The sequence below is a fragment of the Brachycentrus maculatus genome, unplaced genomic scaffold (genome assembly GCF_059751285.1).
Source record: "Brachycentrus maculatus isolate JH-2025_06_01 unplaced genomic scaffold, ASM5975128v1 h1tg000259l, whole genome shotgun sequence".
Lineage (NCBI taxonomy): Eukaryota > Metazoa > Arthropoda > Insecta > Trichoptera > Brachycentridae > Brachycentrus > Brachycentrus maculatus.
This window is the reverse complement of record NW_028281010.1, coordinates 1,260,939-1,280,409: the sequence shown is the minus strand read 5'-3', so window position 1 is coordinate 1,280,409 and position 19,471 is coordinate 1,260,939. Positions and strand designations below refer to the sequence as shown.

The following is a 19,471-nucleotide window of genomic DNA, read 5'->3' as shown; positions in this document are numbered from 1 at the left end:
AAAAGTTATAATTTTACAAAGGTTAGCTGTAAACTGGTGAAAGTGCATCAATAATATCATTGCGTCGTTCAATATAGCAATGCGTTCCTAAACGGTGTAATGTATTTCTAAGAATCTGTGCCGAATGAACACATGTGGCAATCGGGCGTTAAAAAGTGCTCCGTGTTCGTCCCTTAAGGGTACGTTACGACCATAGTGTATTCATCCGAAACCTCTAGCTTCTCGCGAATAAATGACTGCAATAAAAATGTGCAAATACAATAACGATCCTAGAACATGCGCTTAAACGGTTAAATTTGATGAAATCGAACTACAACCTTAAACACCTTAATTACGCCTGCTCTCATTCGTATAAAAGCGAAAGCGGAAAACCTCAGAGACAAAACCATCATGTCGGATAACGGAAGGGCGGCAAAGCGGATAAAAGTGAAGTCCCGTTTGAACTGTGCTAGTCTGGAAGTTGGAAGTTGGCCATCCACAATGACGAGGAGCTCAACAAGCTGCCCTCCAGCGTGACGACCATCGCTAAGGCGTCCTGCCCAACACCTTGACCATTCTCCAGCCCGTGGGATCAAGAGGAAGGCGTTTTAATTTGTCGGCTCATTTTTTCCCCGCTCCAGACTCGACGGCCCGAGACCGAGTGACGACGCATTTATTATTATTATTTTTTTGTATATCATTATCATCATCTCCAATTATTATTATTATTATCCATGTATTTATAAGCGCCCTTGAGGTATTATTTTACGAAAATGGCGCTATGCAAATTATCCAAATTATTATTATATTGTTTGTTATATAATGTACACGCCGTATAAACCTTAGAGCCATGCCGCTCCAAGGTTAGGAATAAAAAAGATATATAATTGAAAATATTTATATTATTTATTACAAGAGCAGTACAGTTAGTTCTAAATATTATCCATAGAGAAAAATGTTCGATAGGTGCTCACGCCAGAAATATATTAGTACTGTCGTACGCATTTTATACATTAGAGACATCTATTGATGATGATGAGAAATACTGTTATTGGTATTTATATAGGGTACAGTTCTTACTTATTATCATTGTTTGCTTATTTTGAGGAAATAACTTTGTTTTTCTATGAGATTTTCTGATACGGTTTTACGCTTTCAGAATTCTGAACGCTCAAATTTCATTGAAAATTCTGAACCCAGATTTTTTAAAGCTATCATCAAATATGGGATTCATGAATTCGGAATTCCGAAGCATTAAAAAAATATATTTGAAAAAGGTAATTATCGTTTTTTTATTATTTACACCAATATTGCAATTTCATTTCTGTGAGCCTAAGCGGCTCATTATTAGAAATAGGTATAAAATTGTGGTAGATGGGTTCGAACCGAGGAACTTTGACTTAAGAATCCGTGACACTAACCACGGGACCACAACCCGACTCAAAATATTCCTACAATGCCATCTATTTAAAAAAAATCTCATTCAATCTATCTTTCATCTGTATACATTCCGATAATGAAGTAATACCACCGAATTACGAAAATATTAATTAATGGGAAAATTAGTAATAAATTGAAATTGAGTTTTAAGTGTAAAAAAGGCCAGCACGCTTAGCAAAAGAATTTTGTGTAAACCTTAAAAAAAAATATTTGGGGCTCAAAAATTTAAAAAAATCAATTGTAATATATTTTTTTAGGAAGTAAGGAAGCCAGACTAAGTAGAATCACTTTGCCTTGAATCTGAAAAATAAATCAAATATCTTATTTTTTCGCCAAAAAAAATCGTTTCTAATAACTATGTTTTTTCTATTCACCCCATTTCAAAACAAGCAAATATGTAAGTTCCTGTCTACATTATTTTTGGGATGATTTGTCATGCGCAGAATATTACTAGTTTTGATACATTAACGAGCAGACCTTAAAACGTTTACACTATGGTTTGAGTAGCAGCTGCCAAACCGAAACTTTTATCGTTGGTTTTTGTGTGATGGTGTGTGTGGTGTTTTTGTTTTATAAAATTTATTGTGCCGGTTTGTAAATACGAAACTCGACCAAACTTTGTAAATATACCAATTAATACTGTGCCGTTCCCGTAGTGTAATTTTATCCATTCTTAGTGCGTTATTTTCCTTCATTTAAACTTTAAAAGTTTTCGCCGAACATGTCGGAAGGGTGTTCTAGCACCCGGGAACGAGGGTTCTCGGTGAAATCCAGGACTAGCGGTTCCGAATTTTCTAGTATTTCGGATGCTAAAAACTACGAAGAGATCAATGTCATAGGAACCGGTAAGTTTTACTTTTATTTCAACGCTAAAAAGTAAATAAAAAGTCCAGCAATGTCCGGTTAATTGCAATGAAATAGTTCGTTATATTATTTTTTGACATCTCATCAAAGATGAAGAAGAATATGGAAGTCTGAAAATGCCAGAATATATAATTTTCTTTTTTTTTATTTTAGTTTATAATTTGACCAGTTAATTTTTATTTACAACATTTTAAGTATGTCCAAATACTTGTTCACAAATCTGGATTATCTCCAATTTTAGGAGTTATTTTTCACATTATTTTTTGACATCTCATTAGAGATGAAGAAGAATATGGAATTCTGGACATTTACGGGGCTGTCGACCGTCATAGGCTGGTGCTTGAGTGATCACTTTACACACGTGTAGCATTCACCAATTCTACCCATGATTGGCAACCACACTACTCAAATTCTTGGAATGAATTAGTCAATATGAAAATTAACTCCTATAATTGGAGATAATCCAGATTTGTGTTTTGTATTTGGACACACTCAAAATGTTGTAAATAAATTATCTGGTCAAATTATAAGCTAAAATGATAAAAATGAAAATGAAATTTTATAGCGTTTCTCATGTATGTGATTATAATCCAGGATTCGGACCTCACACACTGATAAAAGAGTTTCCGCTCAATAAAAAGCTTATTTTCTTCTCACCAATAGATGTCTCTAGTGAAGTTCTAGTGATTCAAGAACAATGTTATAAAATACACACACACACACACAAACACACACACACATACACACATACACACATACATACATACATACATACATATATATATATATATATATATATATATATATATATATATATATATATATATATATATATATATATATATATATATATATATATATATATATATATTTAATATATTTAAAAAAAAAAAAAAAAACATATATATATATATATATATATATATATATATATATATATATATATAGAATTTGAGTAGTGTAATTGTCAATAATGGTTAGTTAGAATTGGTGAATGTTACATGTCGCTCACTCCTTTCAAGAACATCATAAATCAAAAAACTTGATTTTTCAGGAGAACGTTTTTAAAGTTCAAACATAAAATACAATGTATTAAAAAAATAAATATCAAGCCACTTATTTAACTTTTTACTGTGCAACAGATCTTTTTAGGTAAAACCTGAATATTTTTTCTCCATTTCAAAAATATTTAGCATATTTAAAAAAATAATTAAACAATACCTTTTCTTCAAAATGCAAAAATAACACTTTTTGCCCTGTAGCGGGTAAATATTAAGTTAAAAATATGCCGCTTTTGCTGGGATATAGTAAATTTTCTGGGCATTACGAAAACATGCACAACTCAAAATTTACGATTTTTGATTTATGACGTTCTTGAAGGCGTGAGCGATGTGTGTAAAGTGATAAATGTAAATCAGTCTATGATGGTCCTAAGCCCCATAAATGCCCAGACTTCCATATTCTTCTTCATCAATGTTGAGATTTCAAAAAATTATAGAATTAATAACTCCTGTAATTGGAGATAATCCAGATTTGTGAACAAGTATTTGGACACACTCAAAATGTTGAAAGTTCGTTTTAATTTAGAAAACTCGTAACAGAGGATAAACTGAATTTTGCTATTAAATTAAATATATAACCACAGCACACTGGCTGTGAAATTTTAACATGTGTGTGAAAAGTAACCTGGGCCAGGGTTGACATGCTTAAACCATGTGTATTAACCATACAATTTTGAACACTTATGGGATTGAGGCAAGAGCAGATACTTCCAGAACAAAATCTCGACTTGGAACCTCCGAGATGAAGACTCTCCGATCCATAACCGGAAACACATTGCGAGACCGAGTAAGAAAAACCGACATCCGGAGCATGTGTAAGACCGAGGATATCGTGAGGTGGGGACGACAACGAAGGCGATACTAGAATGATCATGTAAACAGAATGTCAGAAGACAGACTTCCACGTATCGCCCTTCGAGGCAACCCTGAAGGACGCAGACCCCCAGGCAGACCTCCAAAAAGATGGAAAGACAGCTGGGAGTCGACATCCCAAGAGCTACAAGCGGAGGCACTAACAGATCCTTAGGATCTAGAAAAAGAAGAAGAAGAAGATAAGAAGATTTTGAGCGTGTTTAAATTCTTCTTCTTCTGCTCCCATTCTCTCCCAAGCGGTGCATAGGGCACTTTGTCCGATCGAAAGTGATTTTTTTAGTTTTTTTAAATATAGTTACTTTTTTTTAAAATACAATATCTGTACATTTGTACTTAATACAATGTTTTAATCGTAGTTGCTCTGAGCCTCTGTGAGAAAGTTACAATAATTTATAGTGATTTTAAAACAAAGTTACATTTTAATACTAAAATGAAAAATCTCAAAGTTAGTGCTTAAAATATGACTTATATATAAGATTGTGTTGACCGATTAACTGCCAAGAGCGTCTTAAGACGCATAATTTTCCGTGAACGGAGCGCCGCTCATACAAAAATTACATCTTAAGACGCGCCGTTTTAAATGGGCTTTTACTAAAGAAAATCAATTATTTAAAATGTACAAATATATTGAACGCATAGTGACATGTATTGAGAGTATCCTTGCATACTTGGAATTGAAACAGAATTTGTTTTTACCATTTTAAACGTAAATTAAAGAGAGCTTTGTCGTCGGAACAAATAATGGCGCTCAGGGTTTTCCAATAATCCCCGAGTTGCCGTCACTACCGTATTATATGACAGTGATTTTAGTGTCGATTCTGATGATTTTAAATTTTAAATTTTTTTAAATCACGGTGTGTGTGTGTATACTTTTAATATTAAACTAACATAAACAATTACTTTTTTGACATATAATTTAGTTTTCATATTTTCTATGACAAATTTTGTGACGACCCTGCACCATGAACAATTAATTTTATGATTATGGATAAATGACTGAACGGCGCGCTCTTCATTTATTTGGCAAGTTTTATAAATAAACGTTAATACACTTTTAACAACGATATGTTTAGAAGGTTTTATTTTTGTGGTAAAATTGGCGGCGTGCTGGGTACCGCCATACATGTACCTGCCGGCAGTTAACCAGTTAACACGTTCCATGCTAACTATAATTAGAAGATATTTCATGTCACGCTGAGAATATTAGGCTCTTCTAAAGTAAGTAAATAATATGTAAAATGAATTGAAATCAAGGTAAGAATACCGTCCGCACCCTTTTATGCCATTACAAATGAAGTAACTTCATCCCAGGTATAAAAGGACAGTTATTTTTTCAAAGGCGAGCGAATCAAAGCTATGTTTACACATGCAATTTTTTTTACTGGAAAGATTGTAGAAATATATAAATGACTAAATAAATTGAATTGAATTGTAATGTGTGCAGGTGCGTACGGGACGGTGTACAAGGCCAACGACCTCATGAACCCTGGCCAGGTCGTGGCCCTGAAGAAGGTGCGCGTCGCGCTGGTCGAGGACGGGGTGCCTCTCTCCACGCTCCGGGAAGTGACCCTGCTGAAGCGGCTGCAGGCCTTCCAGCATCCCAATGTAGTCAGGTACACTTGTCCGTTCATTCGTTGGCCTGCTGTGGCCGGTCTGTTCAAATGGAAAAAAATCGAAATGAGAGTAGCTATATCAGATCTCTGATATAGCTACTATATGGCTCACTCCTTTTAACGTCATATATCAAAAATCGTCAATTTTCAGTTTTGCATCTTTGTAGAATGCCTAGAAATTGTACTATATCCCAGCAAAAGCGGCATATTTTTAACTTAATATTTACCCGCTACAGGGCAGAAAGTGTTGTTTATGCATCTTGTAGAAAATGTATTTTTTAATTATTTTTTAAATATACTAAATATTTTCCAAATGGAGAATAAAACCTTCAGGTTTTACCTAAAAAGATCTGTTGCACAATAAAAAGGTCAATAAGTGGCTTGATATTTATTTTTAATACATTTTATTATATTTTTTAAAATCAAGATTTTTGATCTATGACGTTGTTGAAAGGAGTGAGCGATTTATAAAATTCATTACATTTATTTTTTAGCATTTAAAAGTCTTCATTTTTTAAACGTCTGTAGTTATTGTTGAAGTACTAAGTTCCTAAATATTTAAAGTTCTGTTGGAATTGTTTGGTATTGTAAAGTCATGTTTACATCTCAAAGATGAACTTTTATTCAGATTTAAGTCATTTACACCCTTAAATAGTTGGAGTCCATGTATTTAGTTTTTCCAAGGTTAAGTTTTGGTTAGTGAGTGTGTATCATCACCGAGTTGATATCATCACTGAGTGTGTATCATCACCGAGTGTGTATCATCACCGAGTGTGTATCATCACCGAGTGCGGGTCACCACTGAGTGTGTATCATCACCGAGTGCGGGTCACCACTGAGTGTGTATCATCACCGAGTGCGGGTCACCACTGAGTGTGTATCATCACCGAGTGTGTATCATCACTGAGTGTGTATCATCACCGAGTGCGGGTCACCACTGAGTGTGTATCATCACCGAGTGCGGGTCACCACTGAGTGTGTATCATCACCGAGTGCGGGTCACTATGAGTGTGTATCATCACCGAGTGCGGGTCACCACTGAGTGTGTATCATCACCGAGTGCGGGTCACCACTGAGTGTGTATCATCGCCGAGTGCGGGTCACCACTGAGTGTGTATCATCACCGAGTGCGGGTCACCACTGAGTGTGTATCATCACCGAGTGCGGGTCACCACTGAGTGTGTATCATCACCGAGTGCGGGTCACCACTGAGTGTGTATCATCACCGAGTGCGGGTCACCACTGAGTGTGTATCATCACCGAGTGCGGGTCACCACTGAGTATGTGTAATTGCCGAGTGTGGACAGGATTCAGAGTGGAGTGCGTTGCAGGTTGCTGGACGTGTGCCACGGGCAGCGCTGCGAGCGCGGCAGCCAGCTCACGCTGTTCCTGGTGTTCGAGCACGTGGAGCAGGACCTCGCCTCCTTCCTGGACAAGGCGCCCCGCTCCGGGATGCCCCAGGAGAGGATACGGGTAACCAATCATTCCTCATTTAATTATTTAATTTTAATTTTAATCAATTATTTTATTACATGTATTATTTCAAGGAAACAAAGAACAGTGAAACAAGTTTATGGGGAAAATTTTATTCAGCATGTAAATATTCAAAATACTTGGATGTGGTGGTGGCTGCATGCGATCCCTCAGACGAACGTGTGGCAAAACGATGTTTGATAGATGTTCGAATGATGAAATAAGGAAAGAATGCAAGGCTGACATGAGCATTATCGATAAAATTAAGAAAGGTGTGTTGAGACGGTGTGGACACGTGGAATCAATGAGTGAGGAAAAAATCGTAAAACAAATTTATGAGGCGAATGTAGTTGGAAAAAACAGCAGAGGAAGACCGAGAAAAACTTGGCACGATCAGGTATGCCAAATAGTTGAAAGCGGTCAGGTTAGGAGTCGAAACAATCGGCGGGTATGTATGAGGAGATGCATGAACGTGGAAGAGACGAATAATGTTTTTGCAAATACAGAGTGGTGTGGCGTTCTATTCTCTCTGCCTACCCCTGCGGTGAAGCGGCGTGATGGTTAGTTAGTTAGTTAGTTAATAGTGCTATGATAGTGAAGTATAGTATTGTTTGCATGCTGTGGTAGTGATTGTCCTGAGGAAGAGACGGGTACGTCTCCAAACCGGTAGACATAAAAATCTCGGTGAGTGGTTATTTTCTAATATTATTACCATTAAACAATCGGCGGGTATGTATGAGGAGATGCATGAACGTGGAAGAGACGAATAATGTTTTTGCAAATACAGAGTGGTGTGGCGTTCTATTCTCTCTGCCTACCCCTGCGGGAAGCGGCGTGATAGTTAGTTAGTTAGTTAGTTAGTTTAGACGTAATATTGCTGAAATTCGTAAAATCTGAGGTGTCAACATTGAATAATTTTCGTCGCAAAAAGTTTCATTGAATTATTTATGTATTCTTTTAATTAATGAAATTTTTATCTTGTCTGAAAAATATATATTTTTTTTTTAAATTAATGTTTTACTTGTAATTAATGTCCGCCTCCGTAGTGTAATAGTCAGCACGTTCGGCTACCATACTGGAGGTCCCGGGTTAGATTCCCAGGGGGGTCAAATAAATACAACTGATTTTTTCACTCTTATATTTATACAATACTACCTTGCACTGGTACCGGAAGCGGAGGGCTGATCGCCTTTCATTCATGTGTTAATGATCAAAATAACACTGCGTTTATATGATGCAGTGCCCTATGCACCATCGGGGTGCGGATAACGGTTCGAATGAATGTTTTACTTAGTAAATATTTCTTAAAATGTACTGTGACACGTGTTTTGATGCATTCCGCATCATTTTCAAACACCGTATGGTTATTGGGTAATATATCCAAAATAAAACAAGGTTTGTTGGATTGAATTCTACATTTATTTATGTATATGTTATTACGTGACACGTTTCGACTTCTTAGGACATTAACACTCTGTTTGCGTGTTTGATAATTTACTTTTCCGAATGCCCAAAAATGTACTATATCCCAGCAAAAGTGTCGTATTTTTAACTTAATATTTACCCGCTACAGGGCAGAAAGTGTTGTTTTTGCATTTTGAAGAAAAGGTATTGCTTAATTATTTTTTCAAATTTACTAAATATTTTTAAAATTGAGAAAAAACCTTCAGGTTTTACCTAAAAAGATCTGTTGCACAGTAAAAAGTTCAATAAGTGGCTTCACATTTTATTTATTGTTTCGGCATTAACTTTGTGGTAAGACATGTTACAATGAATAAAGAAAACACTTGTTTTATACCACTTGAGATTTATTAAAGACTGCTAGTTTCAGAAGCTAAACTTCCATCATTCAGGTCTGTATAATAACCAAAATATAAAAATGTTCTATAAATAAGGAGAGGGGAAAGTTAGGTTAGTTAAGTTAAATATTTATTTATTTGGCGTTTAATTTATAGAACCCCATTTTAATTTATGTATTAATTTTAAATCAAACACAGATTTTTTGAGTCTACTAAGTTGTATTTTATTAACAAAAACACATAAAAAATTATATTGTGACAATTGTTTCGCCTTGTTAGGGCATTATCAAACGAATGTGAAGATCAAATGGACTACGGTCCTTATGTAGCTATACAATTCTAAGTGACAGTTTTAACACGTCCAGCAATAATTGATGGGAGACAACAGTAGCTAATAGGGTATATAGGTATGTACCCTTATTTTTATTTTCTGGGAAAGGAAGAATTTATTGACATGGCCATATTTTAGAGAATTAATATTTTAAAGCTTAATACAATTGTTGGTAATATTATTTTTAAGAATTTATATATGTAGATGTAATTATTAGTTTATCAATAACGCATCATGCAAGCGTTTACATAGAGAGAGATGATGTACAGTAATAGTCTATTTAAATATGTTTAGCAGTAGTGAAGACATAAGGTTGGTTTGTTCATTAGGTAGTGGGGGATGTAAGGATGTACCTAGTAAACTAATAATTACATCTACATACATAAATTCTTAAAAATAATATTACCAAGGACCGTAGTCCATTTGATCTTCACATTCGTTTGATAATGCCCTAACAAGGCGAAACAATTGTCTCAATATAATTTTTTATGTGTTTTTGTTAATAAAATACAACTTAGTAAACTCAAAAAATCTGTGTTTGATTTAAAATTAATACATAAGTTAGTTAAAGTTAAGTTAGTTTTTATATTTCAGTTATTATTCAGACCTGAACGATGGAAGTTTAGCTTCTGAAACTAGTAGTCTTTGATAAAACTCAAGTGGTATAAAAACAAGTGTTTTCTTTAAAGGCGGAGACTGACCGGAGCATTTGGTCGTAACGTAACATGTTACGATGCGAGCATTCAGGCAGTCGGTACACCGAGCCGAGCTGCTGCCGCTCCTTCCGAATGCTCCATCCGAAGTCGGATGCTATTTTAGGTTAGTACAGGGTTGCCAACCTGTGGGGGAATTCCCTAAACTGCGGGGGATTTGTGGGGATTGGCACTATATGTATATATTTTTTTTCTTCATTTGGAGTAAGCAGTAATTTATTAAAATCACAGGACCAAGAACCACGTCTTCATCGTTCGACATTTTAACTACAGTACGAATGCAATGTTGCAAAGATTCATACAGATTTTGGGGTATTGATTCGGATTTTCAGATTTTATCGTGTGACATATCGCTCACTCCTTTCAAGAACGTCATAAATCAAAAATCGACAATTTTAAGTTGTGCATACTTTCGGAATGCCCAGAAAATGTACTATATCCCAGCAAAAGAGGCATATTTTTAACTTAATATTTACCCGCTACAGGGCAGAAAGTTTTGTTTTTGTATTTTGAAGAAAAGGTATTGTTTAACTATTTTTTGAAATATACTAAATATTTTTCAAATGGAGAAAAAACCTCCAGGTTTTACCTAAAAAGATCTGTTGCACAGTAAAAAGTTCAATAATTGATTGATATTTATTTTTAATACATTGTATTTTATTTTTAATCTTTAAAAACGTTCTCCTGAAAAATCAAGTTTTTTTATTCATGACGTTCTTGAAAGGAGTGCGCGATATGGCAACACTAAGCACAAGGCCACTAGCGAGTACTGTTCGCAGTCAGTCAGCAATGCCGTTACGTCATAACGTAACATGCTCGCCGTGAGAGATGTTACGATGTTTTGTTACGACGAAATGCTCCGGTCAGTCTCCGCCTTAATCATTGAAACCTTGTTTTATTTTGGATATATTACCCAACGATTCAATATGGAATTGTACCAACTGTCTGCAGTTACAATAAATACCGCATGGTTAGTTAGTTAGCCTGTAAAATAGCCGTATTGTTGTTCTTCTTCTCTCGGAGACCTTCAGCTAGTGCGCCTGATTGCAGTCCATGTCCCTGGAGATCCTGTCCGGCATCGACTTCCTGCACTCGCACAGCGTGGTGCACCGCGACCTCAAGCCGCAGAACCTGCTCGTCACTTCTTCAGGACACATCAAGCTCGCTGACTTCGGTCTCGCCAAGACCTACGACTTCGAGATGAACCTCACCAGTGTGGTAAGTGTGACCGTCACTTTCAGCCTCAGCGCTCACTCCTTTCAACAACGTCAAATATCAAAAATCGACAATTTTCAGTTGTGCACGTTTTCGGCATGCCCAGAAAATGTACTATATCCCAGCAAAAGCGGCATATTTTTAACTCAATATTTACCCGCTACAGGGCAGAAAGTGTCGTTTTTGCATTTTGAAGAAAAGGATTGTTTAATTATTTTTTTAAATATACTAAATAGTTTTCAAATTGAGAAAAAATTTTCAGTTTTTACCTTAAAAGATCTGTTGCACAGTAAAGAGTTCAATAAGTGGCTTGATATTTATTTTTAACACATTTTATTATATTCTTTAACATTAAAAACGATCTCCTGAAAAATCAAGTTTTTTTATATATGACGTTGTTGAAAGGAGTGAGCGATGTATTTTCTCAGAAAAAGTTTTTTCTTGGCTTTCTGTTTATTAAAATTATGTATCTCACGACTGTTTCATTTAATAAAAGTCTAATAAACTTTTATTTTATTATTATTTTTAAAAAAAAGATAAATATTTGTATTTGTATTATTTTCACAAATAGTTCAATTTCATACTATTTCTGTGAGCCTAAGCGGGTCATTATTACAAATAGGTATCAAATTGTGGTAGAGTGGGTTCGAACCGAGAAACTCTGACTTAAGAGTCCGCGACATAATTCGACATACATATTTTATTTATTGTTTCGGCATAAACTTTGTGGTAAGACATGTTACAATGATGAAAGAAAACACATGTTTTTTACCACTTGAGTTTTATTATAGACTACAAGTTTCAGAAGTTAAACTTCCATCATTCAGTTACTATACAGACCTGAATGATGGAAGTTTAACTTCTGAAACATGTAGTCTATAATAAAACTCAAGTCGTAAAAAACGAAGTGTTTTCTTTAATCATTCCGACATACATACATTATAGAATGTGGATTGGCGTTTCGTTATCCTCCATACAAAATCTGCAGACTGGGGAGTCATGTAGTCCAATTTTTGTCATGTGTTTCCTCAGTCTGCAGTGCCCTGTCAGGGTCCTGGTTAAAATCCTGATTTGTTTCTTGTTTAGCTTTAGAGTAAACCTGTCCAAATAAATAATTTTGATCGTTAAAATTTATAAAAATATTTATTACTATACAAATACAGGTGTTTTTTTTTTTTTTTTAAATTTTTTATTGGAAAACCAACAGAATATTTAACAAAAACAACGTAGTATAATAATAAATAATAAAACCCTTATCCGCACCCCAATGATGCATAGGGCACTGTGTCATATAAACGCAGTGTTATCTTGATCGTTTACACATGAAGGAAAGGTGATCAGCCCTCCGCTTCAGGTACCAGTCCATGGTAGTATTGAATAAATATTATAGTGAATAAATCACTTATATTTATTTTACCCTCCTTGGGAATCGAATCCGGGACCTCCAGAACGGTAGCCGAGCGTGCTGACCATTACACTACGGAGGCGGACAAAATTATTTACCCTGACTGATCCAATGTGGAATCTCATTCCACATGGATTTTTTCCTCTTAGGTCCCATGTCGGATGTTATTTGACATTTTTTACATCATCAGTATTATTTATTTAATTTCCAAGCTTACATTTTTGTCACTCGTATCTACTACAACAGTATGTAGAGCAGAAGAAGTCAAAATAAAATATGGAACAAAGGCAAAATAAAGGAATGGGTAAATGATCGACAGGTAATTTTATGAAAATTGTAAAATGTTTATATGTATTATAATTTATTTTTTTTGTCTATATTAGGTTAAAATTGTATAAATTGTGATTTAAATAAATGTAAAATAATAATAATAATAAAAAACCCTTATCCGCACCAAAATGGTGCATAGGGCAATGCTTCATATAAACGCAGTGTTATCTTGATCGTTTACACGTGAAGGAAAGGTGATCAGCCCTCCGCTTCAGGTACCAGTCCAGGGTAATATTAAATAAATATTACAGCAAAAAAATCACTTATGTAAATAAATGTATACAAATAATAAAAAATATCATAATCCGTACCTGTACAAGCGCCCTTGAGGTAGTTTTTTACGAAAAGGGCGCTATATAAATCATCCAAGTATATTATTATTATTATCTACAAGCGTAGCGTGTGGTCATGGTAGAGTGCACGTTGCAGGTGGTGACGCTGTGGTACCGGCCGCCCGAGGTGCTGCTGGGCCGCGCGTACCACTCGGCCGTGGACGTCTGGTCGGCGGCGGCGGTGCTCTTCGAGCTGCACGCGCTGCGACCGCTCTTCCCCGGCCAGTCCGAGATCGACCAGCTCGACAGGATATTCCGGTAATAGAGTATTCCCTTTATTCATCAAATTGACCCATCCGCCTACCGGGCGCCAAGCGTTGGCGGTAGGTATGTTTTTACATTTGCAAATCAGCCGCCGTTTAAGCCACCTCCCATCCGTGGTAGTAAACTAAACTAAACTAAACTAACCATCACGCCGCTTCCCCGCAGGGGTACGCAGAGAGAATCGAACGCCACACCACTCTGTCTTTGCAAACATTCTTTGCCTCTTCTACATTCATGCATCTCCTCATACATACCCGACGATTATTACGACTCCTGACCCGGCCGCTTTCAAGTACTTGACATACCTGATTGTGCCAAGTTTTCCTCGGTCGTCCTTTGCTTCTTTTTCCAACTACATTCGCCCCATAAATTTGTTTAACCGTTCTTTCTTCACTCATACGCTCCACATGTCCAAACCATCTCAACACACCTTTCTTCATTTTATCGATAATGCTTATCTCAGCCTTACATTCTTTCCTTATTTCATCATTCGAATATCTATCAAACATCGTTTTGCCACACATTCGTCTAAGCGATCGCATTTCGACTGCATTCTGTCTGCTTTCATCCTTCTTTTGCCAACTCCATGCTTCGCTTCCATACATAAGGGTTGGAACCAGAACTCCATTGTGTACTGCCAGTTTAGCTTCCGCTGATAGATTTTTATTTGCTAAAACTGATTTTAGTGCACCATTCACTCTGTTCCCAGCATTCACTCTCCTTTCTATGTCTTTATCAATCTTTCCCGTGGTAGTTTATAGTATAAAGATACTTTCGTGTGACATCTACAAATCAGTAAAGAAAGCTTTTTGTAATGCATTATTTCTTATAATTTTAATACAAATTTATTGACGGCACTTGACCAAAGATGTCCCTGTAAGGATACAATTATCCTTTTGATTGAAATACCAACTAAAATCAGTGAGAAATCAAAACTGTACATCCCAGGAGTAATGTTTTATTGAGTTATTTTTCAAGTTTTCATGTTAATCTTTCACATTTCTGATCTACAAAAATAATATTAAACAACGAATGTTTTGCAGAGTTATTGGGCGGCCCGTTCCGTCAGAGTGGCCGGAGAACTCCTCAGTCGTGGCCGACAACTTCCTACCTCATCCGGTGCGCTCTCTGGACACCATCTGCCCCCGGATCGGCAACCTCGCCAAGGATTTGATCACCGTAAGTACCGCTATCATCGCTCGTCCTCGCATCCCGCCCAGTAGCAAGCTCCCGCAAGGTCCAACATAGATGAAGAAGAACACAACAGTCTGGGTATTTACAGGACTTATGACACGTCATAGCCTGGTTAAGCGATCACTTTACACATGTAATGTCGCCTCCGTAGTGTAATGGTCAGCACGCTTGGCTACCGTTCTGGAGGTCCCGGGTTCGATTCCCAGGGGGGGTCAAATAAATTTATGTGATTTTTGAAATTTTTTTCAAATTAATATAAGTGATTTTTTTTTAAATGTTGATAGTTTTTTACTTGCTGTAACTGATTTCAGTGCAGTTAACTTTGTTCCCATCTAAATTGTTAAATTGGTTTATTTGGTCACATCACCCTGTTAAATTGTTTTATTTTGTCACATCACCCTGTTAAATTGGTTTATTTTGTTACATCACCCTGTTAAATTGGTTTATTTTGTTACATCACCTTGTTAAATTGGTTTATTTTGTTACATCACCTTGTTAAATTGGTTTATTTTGTTACAGGAGATGCTCTCCTTCGACCCCTCCAAGAGGCCTTCAGCTCTGGTCTGCCTGAAGCATCCTTACTTCACCGAAGAGCTGGTCTCCTAGACCCCGTGGAATTTTTCAAAACCCCATAAAATCGCAAAAACAAACACCAAACATATCTTTCAAATTCTGAACCCCGTTTGAGTCAAAGGCATAATTGGACACCACTGCTCTACAAGTCACTAACTACCTAACTTATCTACAGTGGTAGGCAGAGAGAATGGAACACTCAACATAGATGAAGAAGAATATGCAAGTCTGGGCATTTTCAGGGCTTACGACAGTCAAACCAGCCCATAAGGGGTGAAATAATTCAGGAAGGACCTTGCACACATTTAAAAAGGATCTCTGCTCAGTAGAAAGCTCACTCAAATCAACCGTAGATACTGCTGCGAACTCACGCAAGACATAACTTATGAATTATATGATAAGCATATGAGTTTAAAAAATTGAGTAGTGTGGTTGTCATTCCTACCCAATGTGTAATCATTTCTACCCAATCGTGGGTAGAATTGTGATCGTTTAAATCAGGTTATGACAGGTCGCAAGTCCTGTAAATGCCCAGTCATTTATACTCTTATTTATTTATGCTCACATGTCAAAATTAAAAAATACTCCTTAGTGAAATAAAAAACTATTGTATTTATATTATTATTTGACATCTTAACATAGATGAAGAAGAATATGGAGGTCTGGGCATTTACCGAGCTTACGACCGTCACAGGCTGGTTCAAGTGATCACCTTACACATATGTAACATTCACCAATTCCACCCATGATTGACAACCGCGCTACTCCAATTCTTGAAACTTCTAGATATATTGATCAAACTCGAAACATAGTGCTTGAATCACTAGAATTTCACTAGAGACATCTATCGTGATACGAACGAAGCTTTTTAATAATAATAATAAAACCCTTATCCGCACCCCAATGGTGCATAGGGCACTGCTTCATATGAACACAGTGTTATCTTGATCGTTTACACACGAAGGAAAGGTGATCAGCCCTCAGCTTCAGGTACCAGTCCAGGGTAATATTGAATAAATATTACAGTGAAAAAATCACTTATATTTATTTGACCCCCCTGGGAATCGAACCCGGGACCTCCAGAACGGTAGCCGAGCGTGCTGACCATTACACTACAGAGGCGGACGAACGAAGCTTTTTACTAAGCAAAAACTCTTTCATTTGCATGTGAGGTCCGAATCCTGGATTATAATCACATACTTGAGAAATGCAAGAAATATTCTTTGGTGTGCGAGGGTCATCTTCATCTATGTTGAGATGTTTATAGTTACTCCTAATTGGAGATTGTCCAGATTTTTTAACAAGTATTTGGACACACTCAAAATGTTGTTAGTAAAACATAAATTAAAATAAACCTAACCTAACCAAAAATTGTGCCTGTCGATAATATGCCCCTCAATTTATATCCCTAAATATATCGCTCACTCCTTTCAAGAACGTCATAAATCAAAAAACTTGATTGTTCAGGAGATCGTTTTTAAAGTTTAAAAATATAATACAATGTATTAAAAATAAATATCAAGACACTTATTGAACTTTTCACTGTGCAACGGATCTTTTTAGGTAAAACCTGAAGGTTTTTTCTCCATTTGAAAAATATTAAGTAAATTTAAATAAATGATTAAACAATAACAAAGCTGAGATAAGCATTATCGATAAAATTAAGAAAGGCGTGTTGAGATGGTTTGGACATGTAGAACGAATGAGTGAGGAAAGAACGGTAAAACAAATTTATGAGGCGAATGTTAGCGGGAAAAGAAGCAGAGGAAGACCGAGAAAAACATGGCACGATCAGGTATGCCAAATACTTGAAAGTGGTCAGGTTAGGATTCGTAACAATCAGCGGGTATGTATGAGGAGATGCATGAACGTGGAAGAGGCGAAGAATGTTTGCAAGGACAGAGTGGTGTGGCGCTCTATTCTCTCTGCCTACCCCTGCGGGGAAGCGGCGTGATGGTTAGTTAGTTAGTTATTTAATTAAACAATACTTTTTCTTCAAAATGCAAAAACAACACTTTCTACCCTGTAGCGGGTAAATATTAAGTTAAAAATATGCCGCTTTTGCTGGGATATAGTACATTTTCTGGGCATTCCGAAAACATGCACAACTGAAAATTGACCATTTTTGATTTATGACGTTCTTGAAAGGAGTGAGCGATATGCCCAATAATATAATTTATAATAATTTTGTTGTAAATAATCTCATTTGTGTAGGATTTTTGTTATTATTATTAAATACTAATTAAAAAATCTTGAGGAGATCTTTGATGAGACAAAAAATGCCATTTATATTAAATTTAACATAATTTTTAAATAATTACATCTTGAATGCATACACGAAATAAAAGACTGATCTTGCAAATGAAAATGTTGATCTTTTCAATTAAAAATTACATTTATTCAATTTAAATACTGATCTATTGCTTAAAAACAAATCTTTCAAATTAAAACATTGATTTATTCAATCTAAATACTGATCTTTTGCGTTAAAATCTGATCTTTGAAATCGAAACACTGATCTATTTATTTAAACTGATCTTTTAAATTTAAGTATCAATTTATTTAATTAAAGTGATCATTGAAATTAACATGTAGATCTTTTCAATTAAAACACTAATATATCACATTGAAAATAATATTTTCAAATATAAACTGATCTATTACATTAAAAAAAATCAAATTAAAACTTTGAACTTTTAAATTAAAATACTGATCTATTACATTAAATACTGATCTTTACTATTTAACATTATTAAATTTAATCAAAACAGTGTTCTTTCAAATGAAAACGATGATCTATTACATTAAAAAGTGATCTATTAAATTAAAACTTCAATCTATTAAACTCAAATACTGATCTATTACATTTAAAACTGATCTATAATATTTAAAATTAGTTTATTTAATTAAAACAATGATCTTTCAAATGAAAACGATGATCTATTACATTGAAAAGTGACATTACATATTGAAACTTCGATCTATTACATAAAAAATTTATCTTAAATATTGAATTAACTGATATTAAAAAACTTCGATCTATTCAATTAAAACACTGATCTATTACATTAAAAACTGATCTTTAATATTAAATAAACACTCATGTGTAAAAAAAACAATCTTTTCAATTAAAGCACTAATATATCACATTGAAAATAATATTTTCAAAAATAAACTGATGTATTTCATTTAAAAAAACAAATTAAAACTTTGATCTTATAAATTAAAATACTGATCTATTACATTAAATACTGATCTTTGATATTTAACATTATTAAATTTAATCAAAACAATGATCTTTCAAATGAAAACGATGATCTATTATATTAAAAAGTGATCTATCAAATTAAAACTTCAATCCATTCAATTCAAATACTGATCTATTACATTTAAAACTGATCTATAATATTTAAAATTAGTTTATTTAATTAAAACACTGATCTTTCAAATGAAAACGTTGATCTATTACATTGAAAAGTGACGTTATAAATTAAAACTTCAATCTATTACATTAAAAATTTATCTTAAATATTGAATTAAAACACTGAAATTAAAAAAAAAAACTTCGATCTATTCAATTAAAACACCGATCTATTACATTAAAAACTGATCTTTAATATTCAATAAACACTCATGTGTAAAAAAAACGATCTTTTCAATTAAAACACTGATCTATTACATTAAAAAGTGATCTTTCAAATTAAAAATTCAATCTGTTTAATTAAAATGCTGATCTGACATGACACTGATCTTTTGAACTCATGCTCATTAAAATGTAATGAATTTCATTGGGATTTAAAATCTCAACTAGGATTTTGAGGATCTTCCTTCCCCCCTCACCCGATGGTGCGCCGGGCACTGCGTTGATGCGGAAATTTGTATATTTTTATATGTATGTGGGTTTTACCGACTGCGCTGTAATTCTGATGAACTGTGATTCCATTATTGGATATTTAATGTTATGAACTATTTTAAATTAAATTAAATTAAAATTGAATATTTTCTACACTTT

At 34.8% G+C, this 19,471-nt stretch overlaps 1 protein-coding gene across 1 annotated transcript; it reads left to right on the top strand.

The window, feature by feature from the left end:
- Window positions 1-1,939: 1,939 nt before the first annotated feature.
- Window positions 1,940-16,063, top strand: Cdk4 (Cyclin-dependent kinase 4). Its single transcript, XM_088265971.1, has 7 exons — window positions 1,940-2,264; window positions 5,662-5,830; window positions 7,162-7,303; window positions 11,197-11,364; window positions 13,526-13,686; window positions 14,736-14,871; window positions 15,406-16,063. Exons 1-7 carry the CDS (start codon window positions 2,141-2,143, stop codon window positions 15,490-15,492), a joined length of 987 nt encoding a protein of 328 aa, XP_088122097.1. The 5' UTR covers window positions 1,940-2,140; the 3' UTR covers window positions 15,493-16,063.
- The last annotated feature ends 3,408 nt before the right edge of the window (window positions 16,064-19,471 follow it).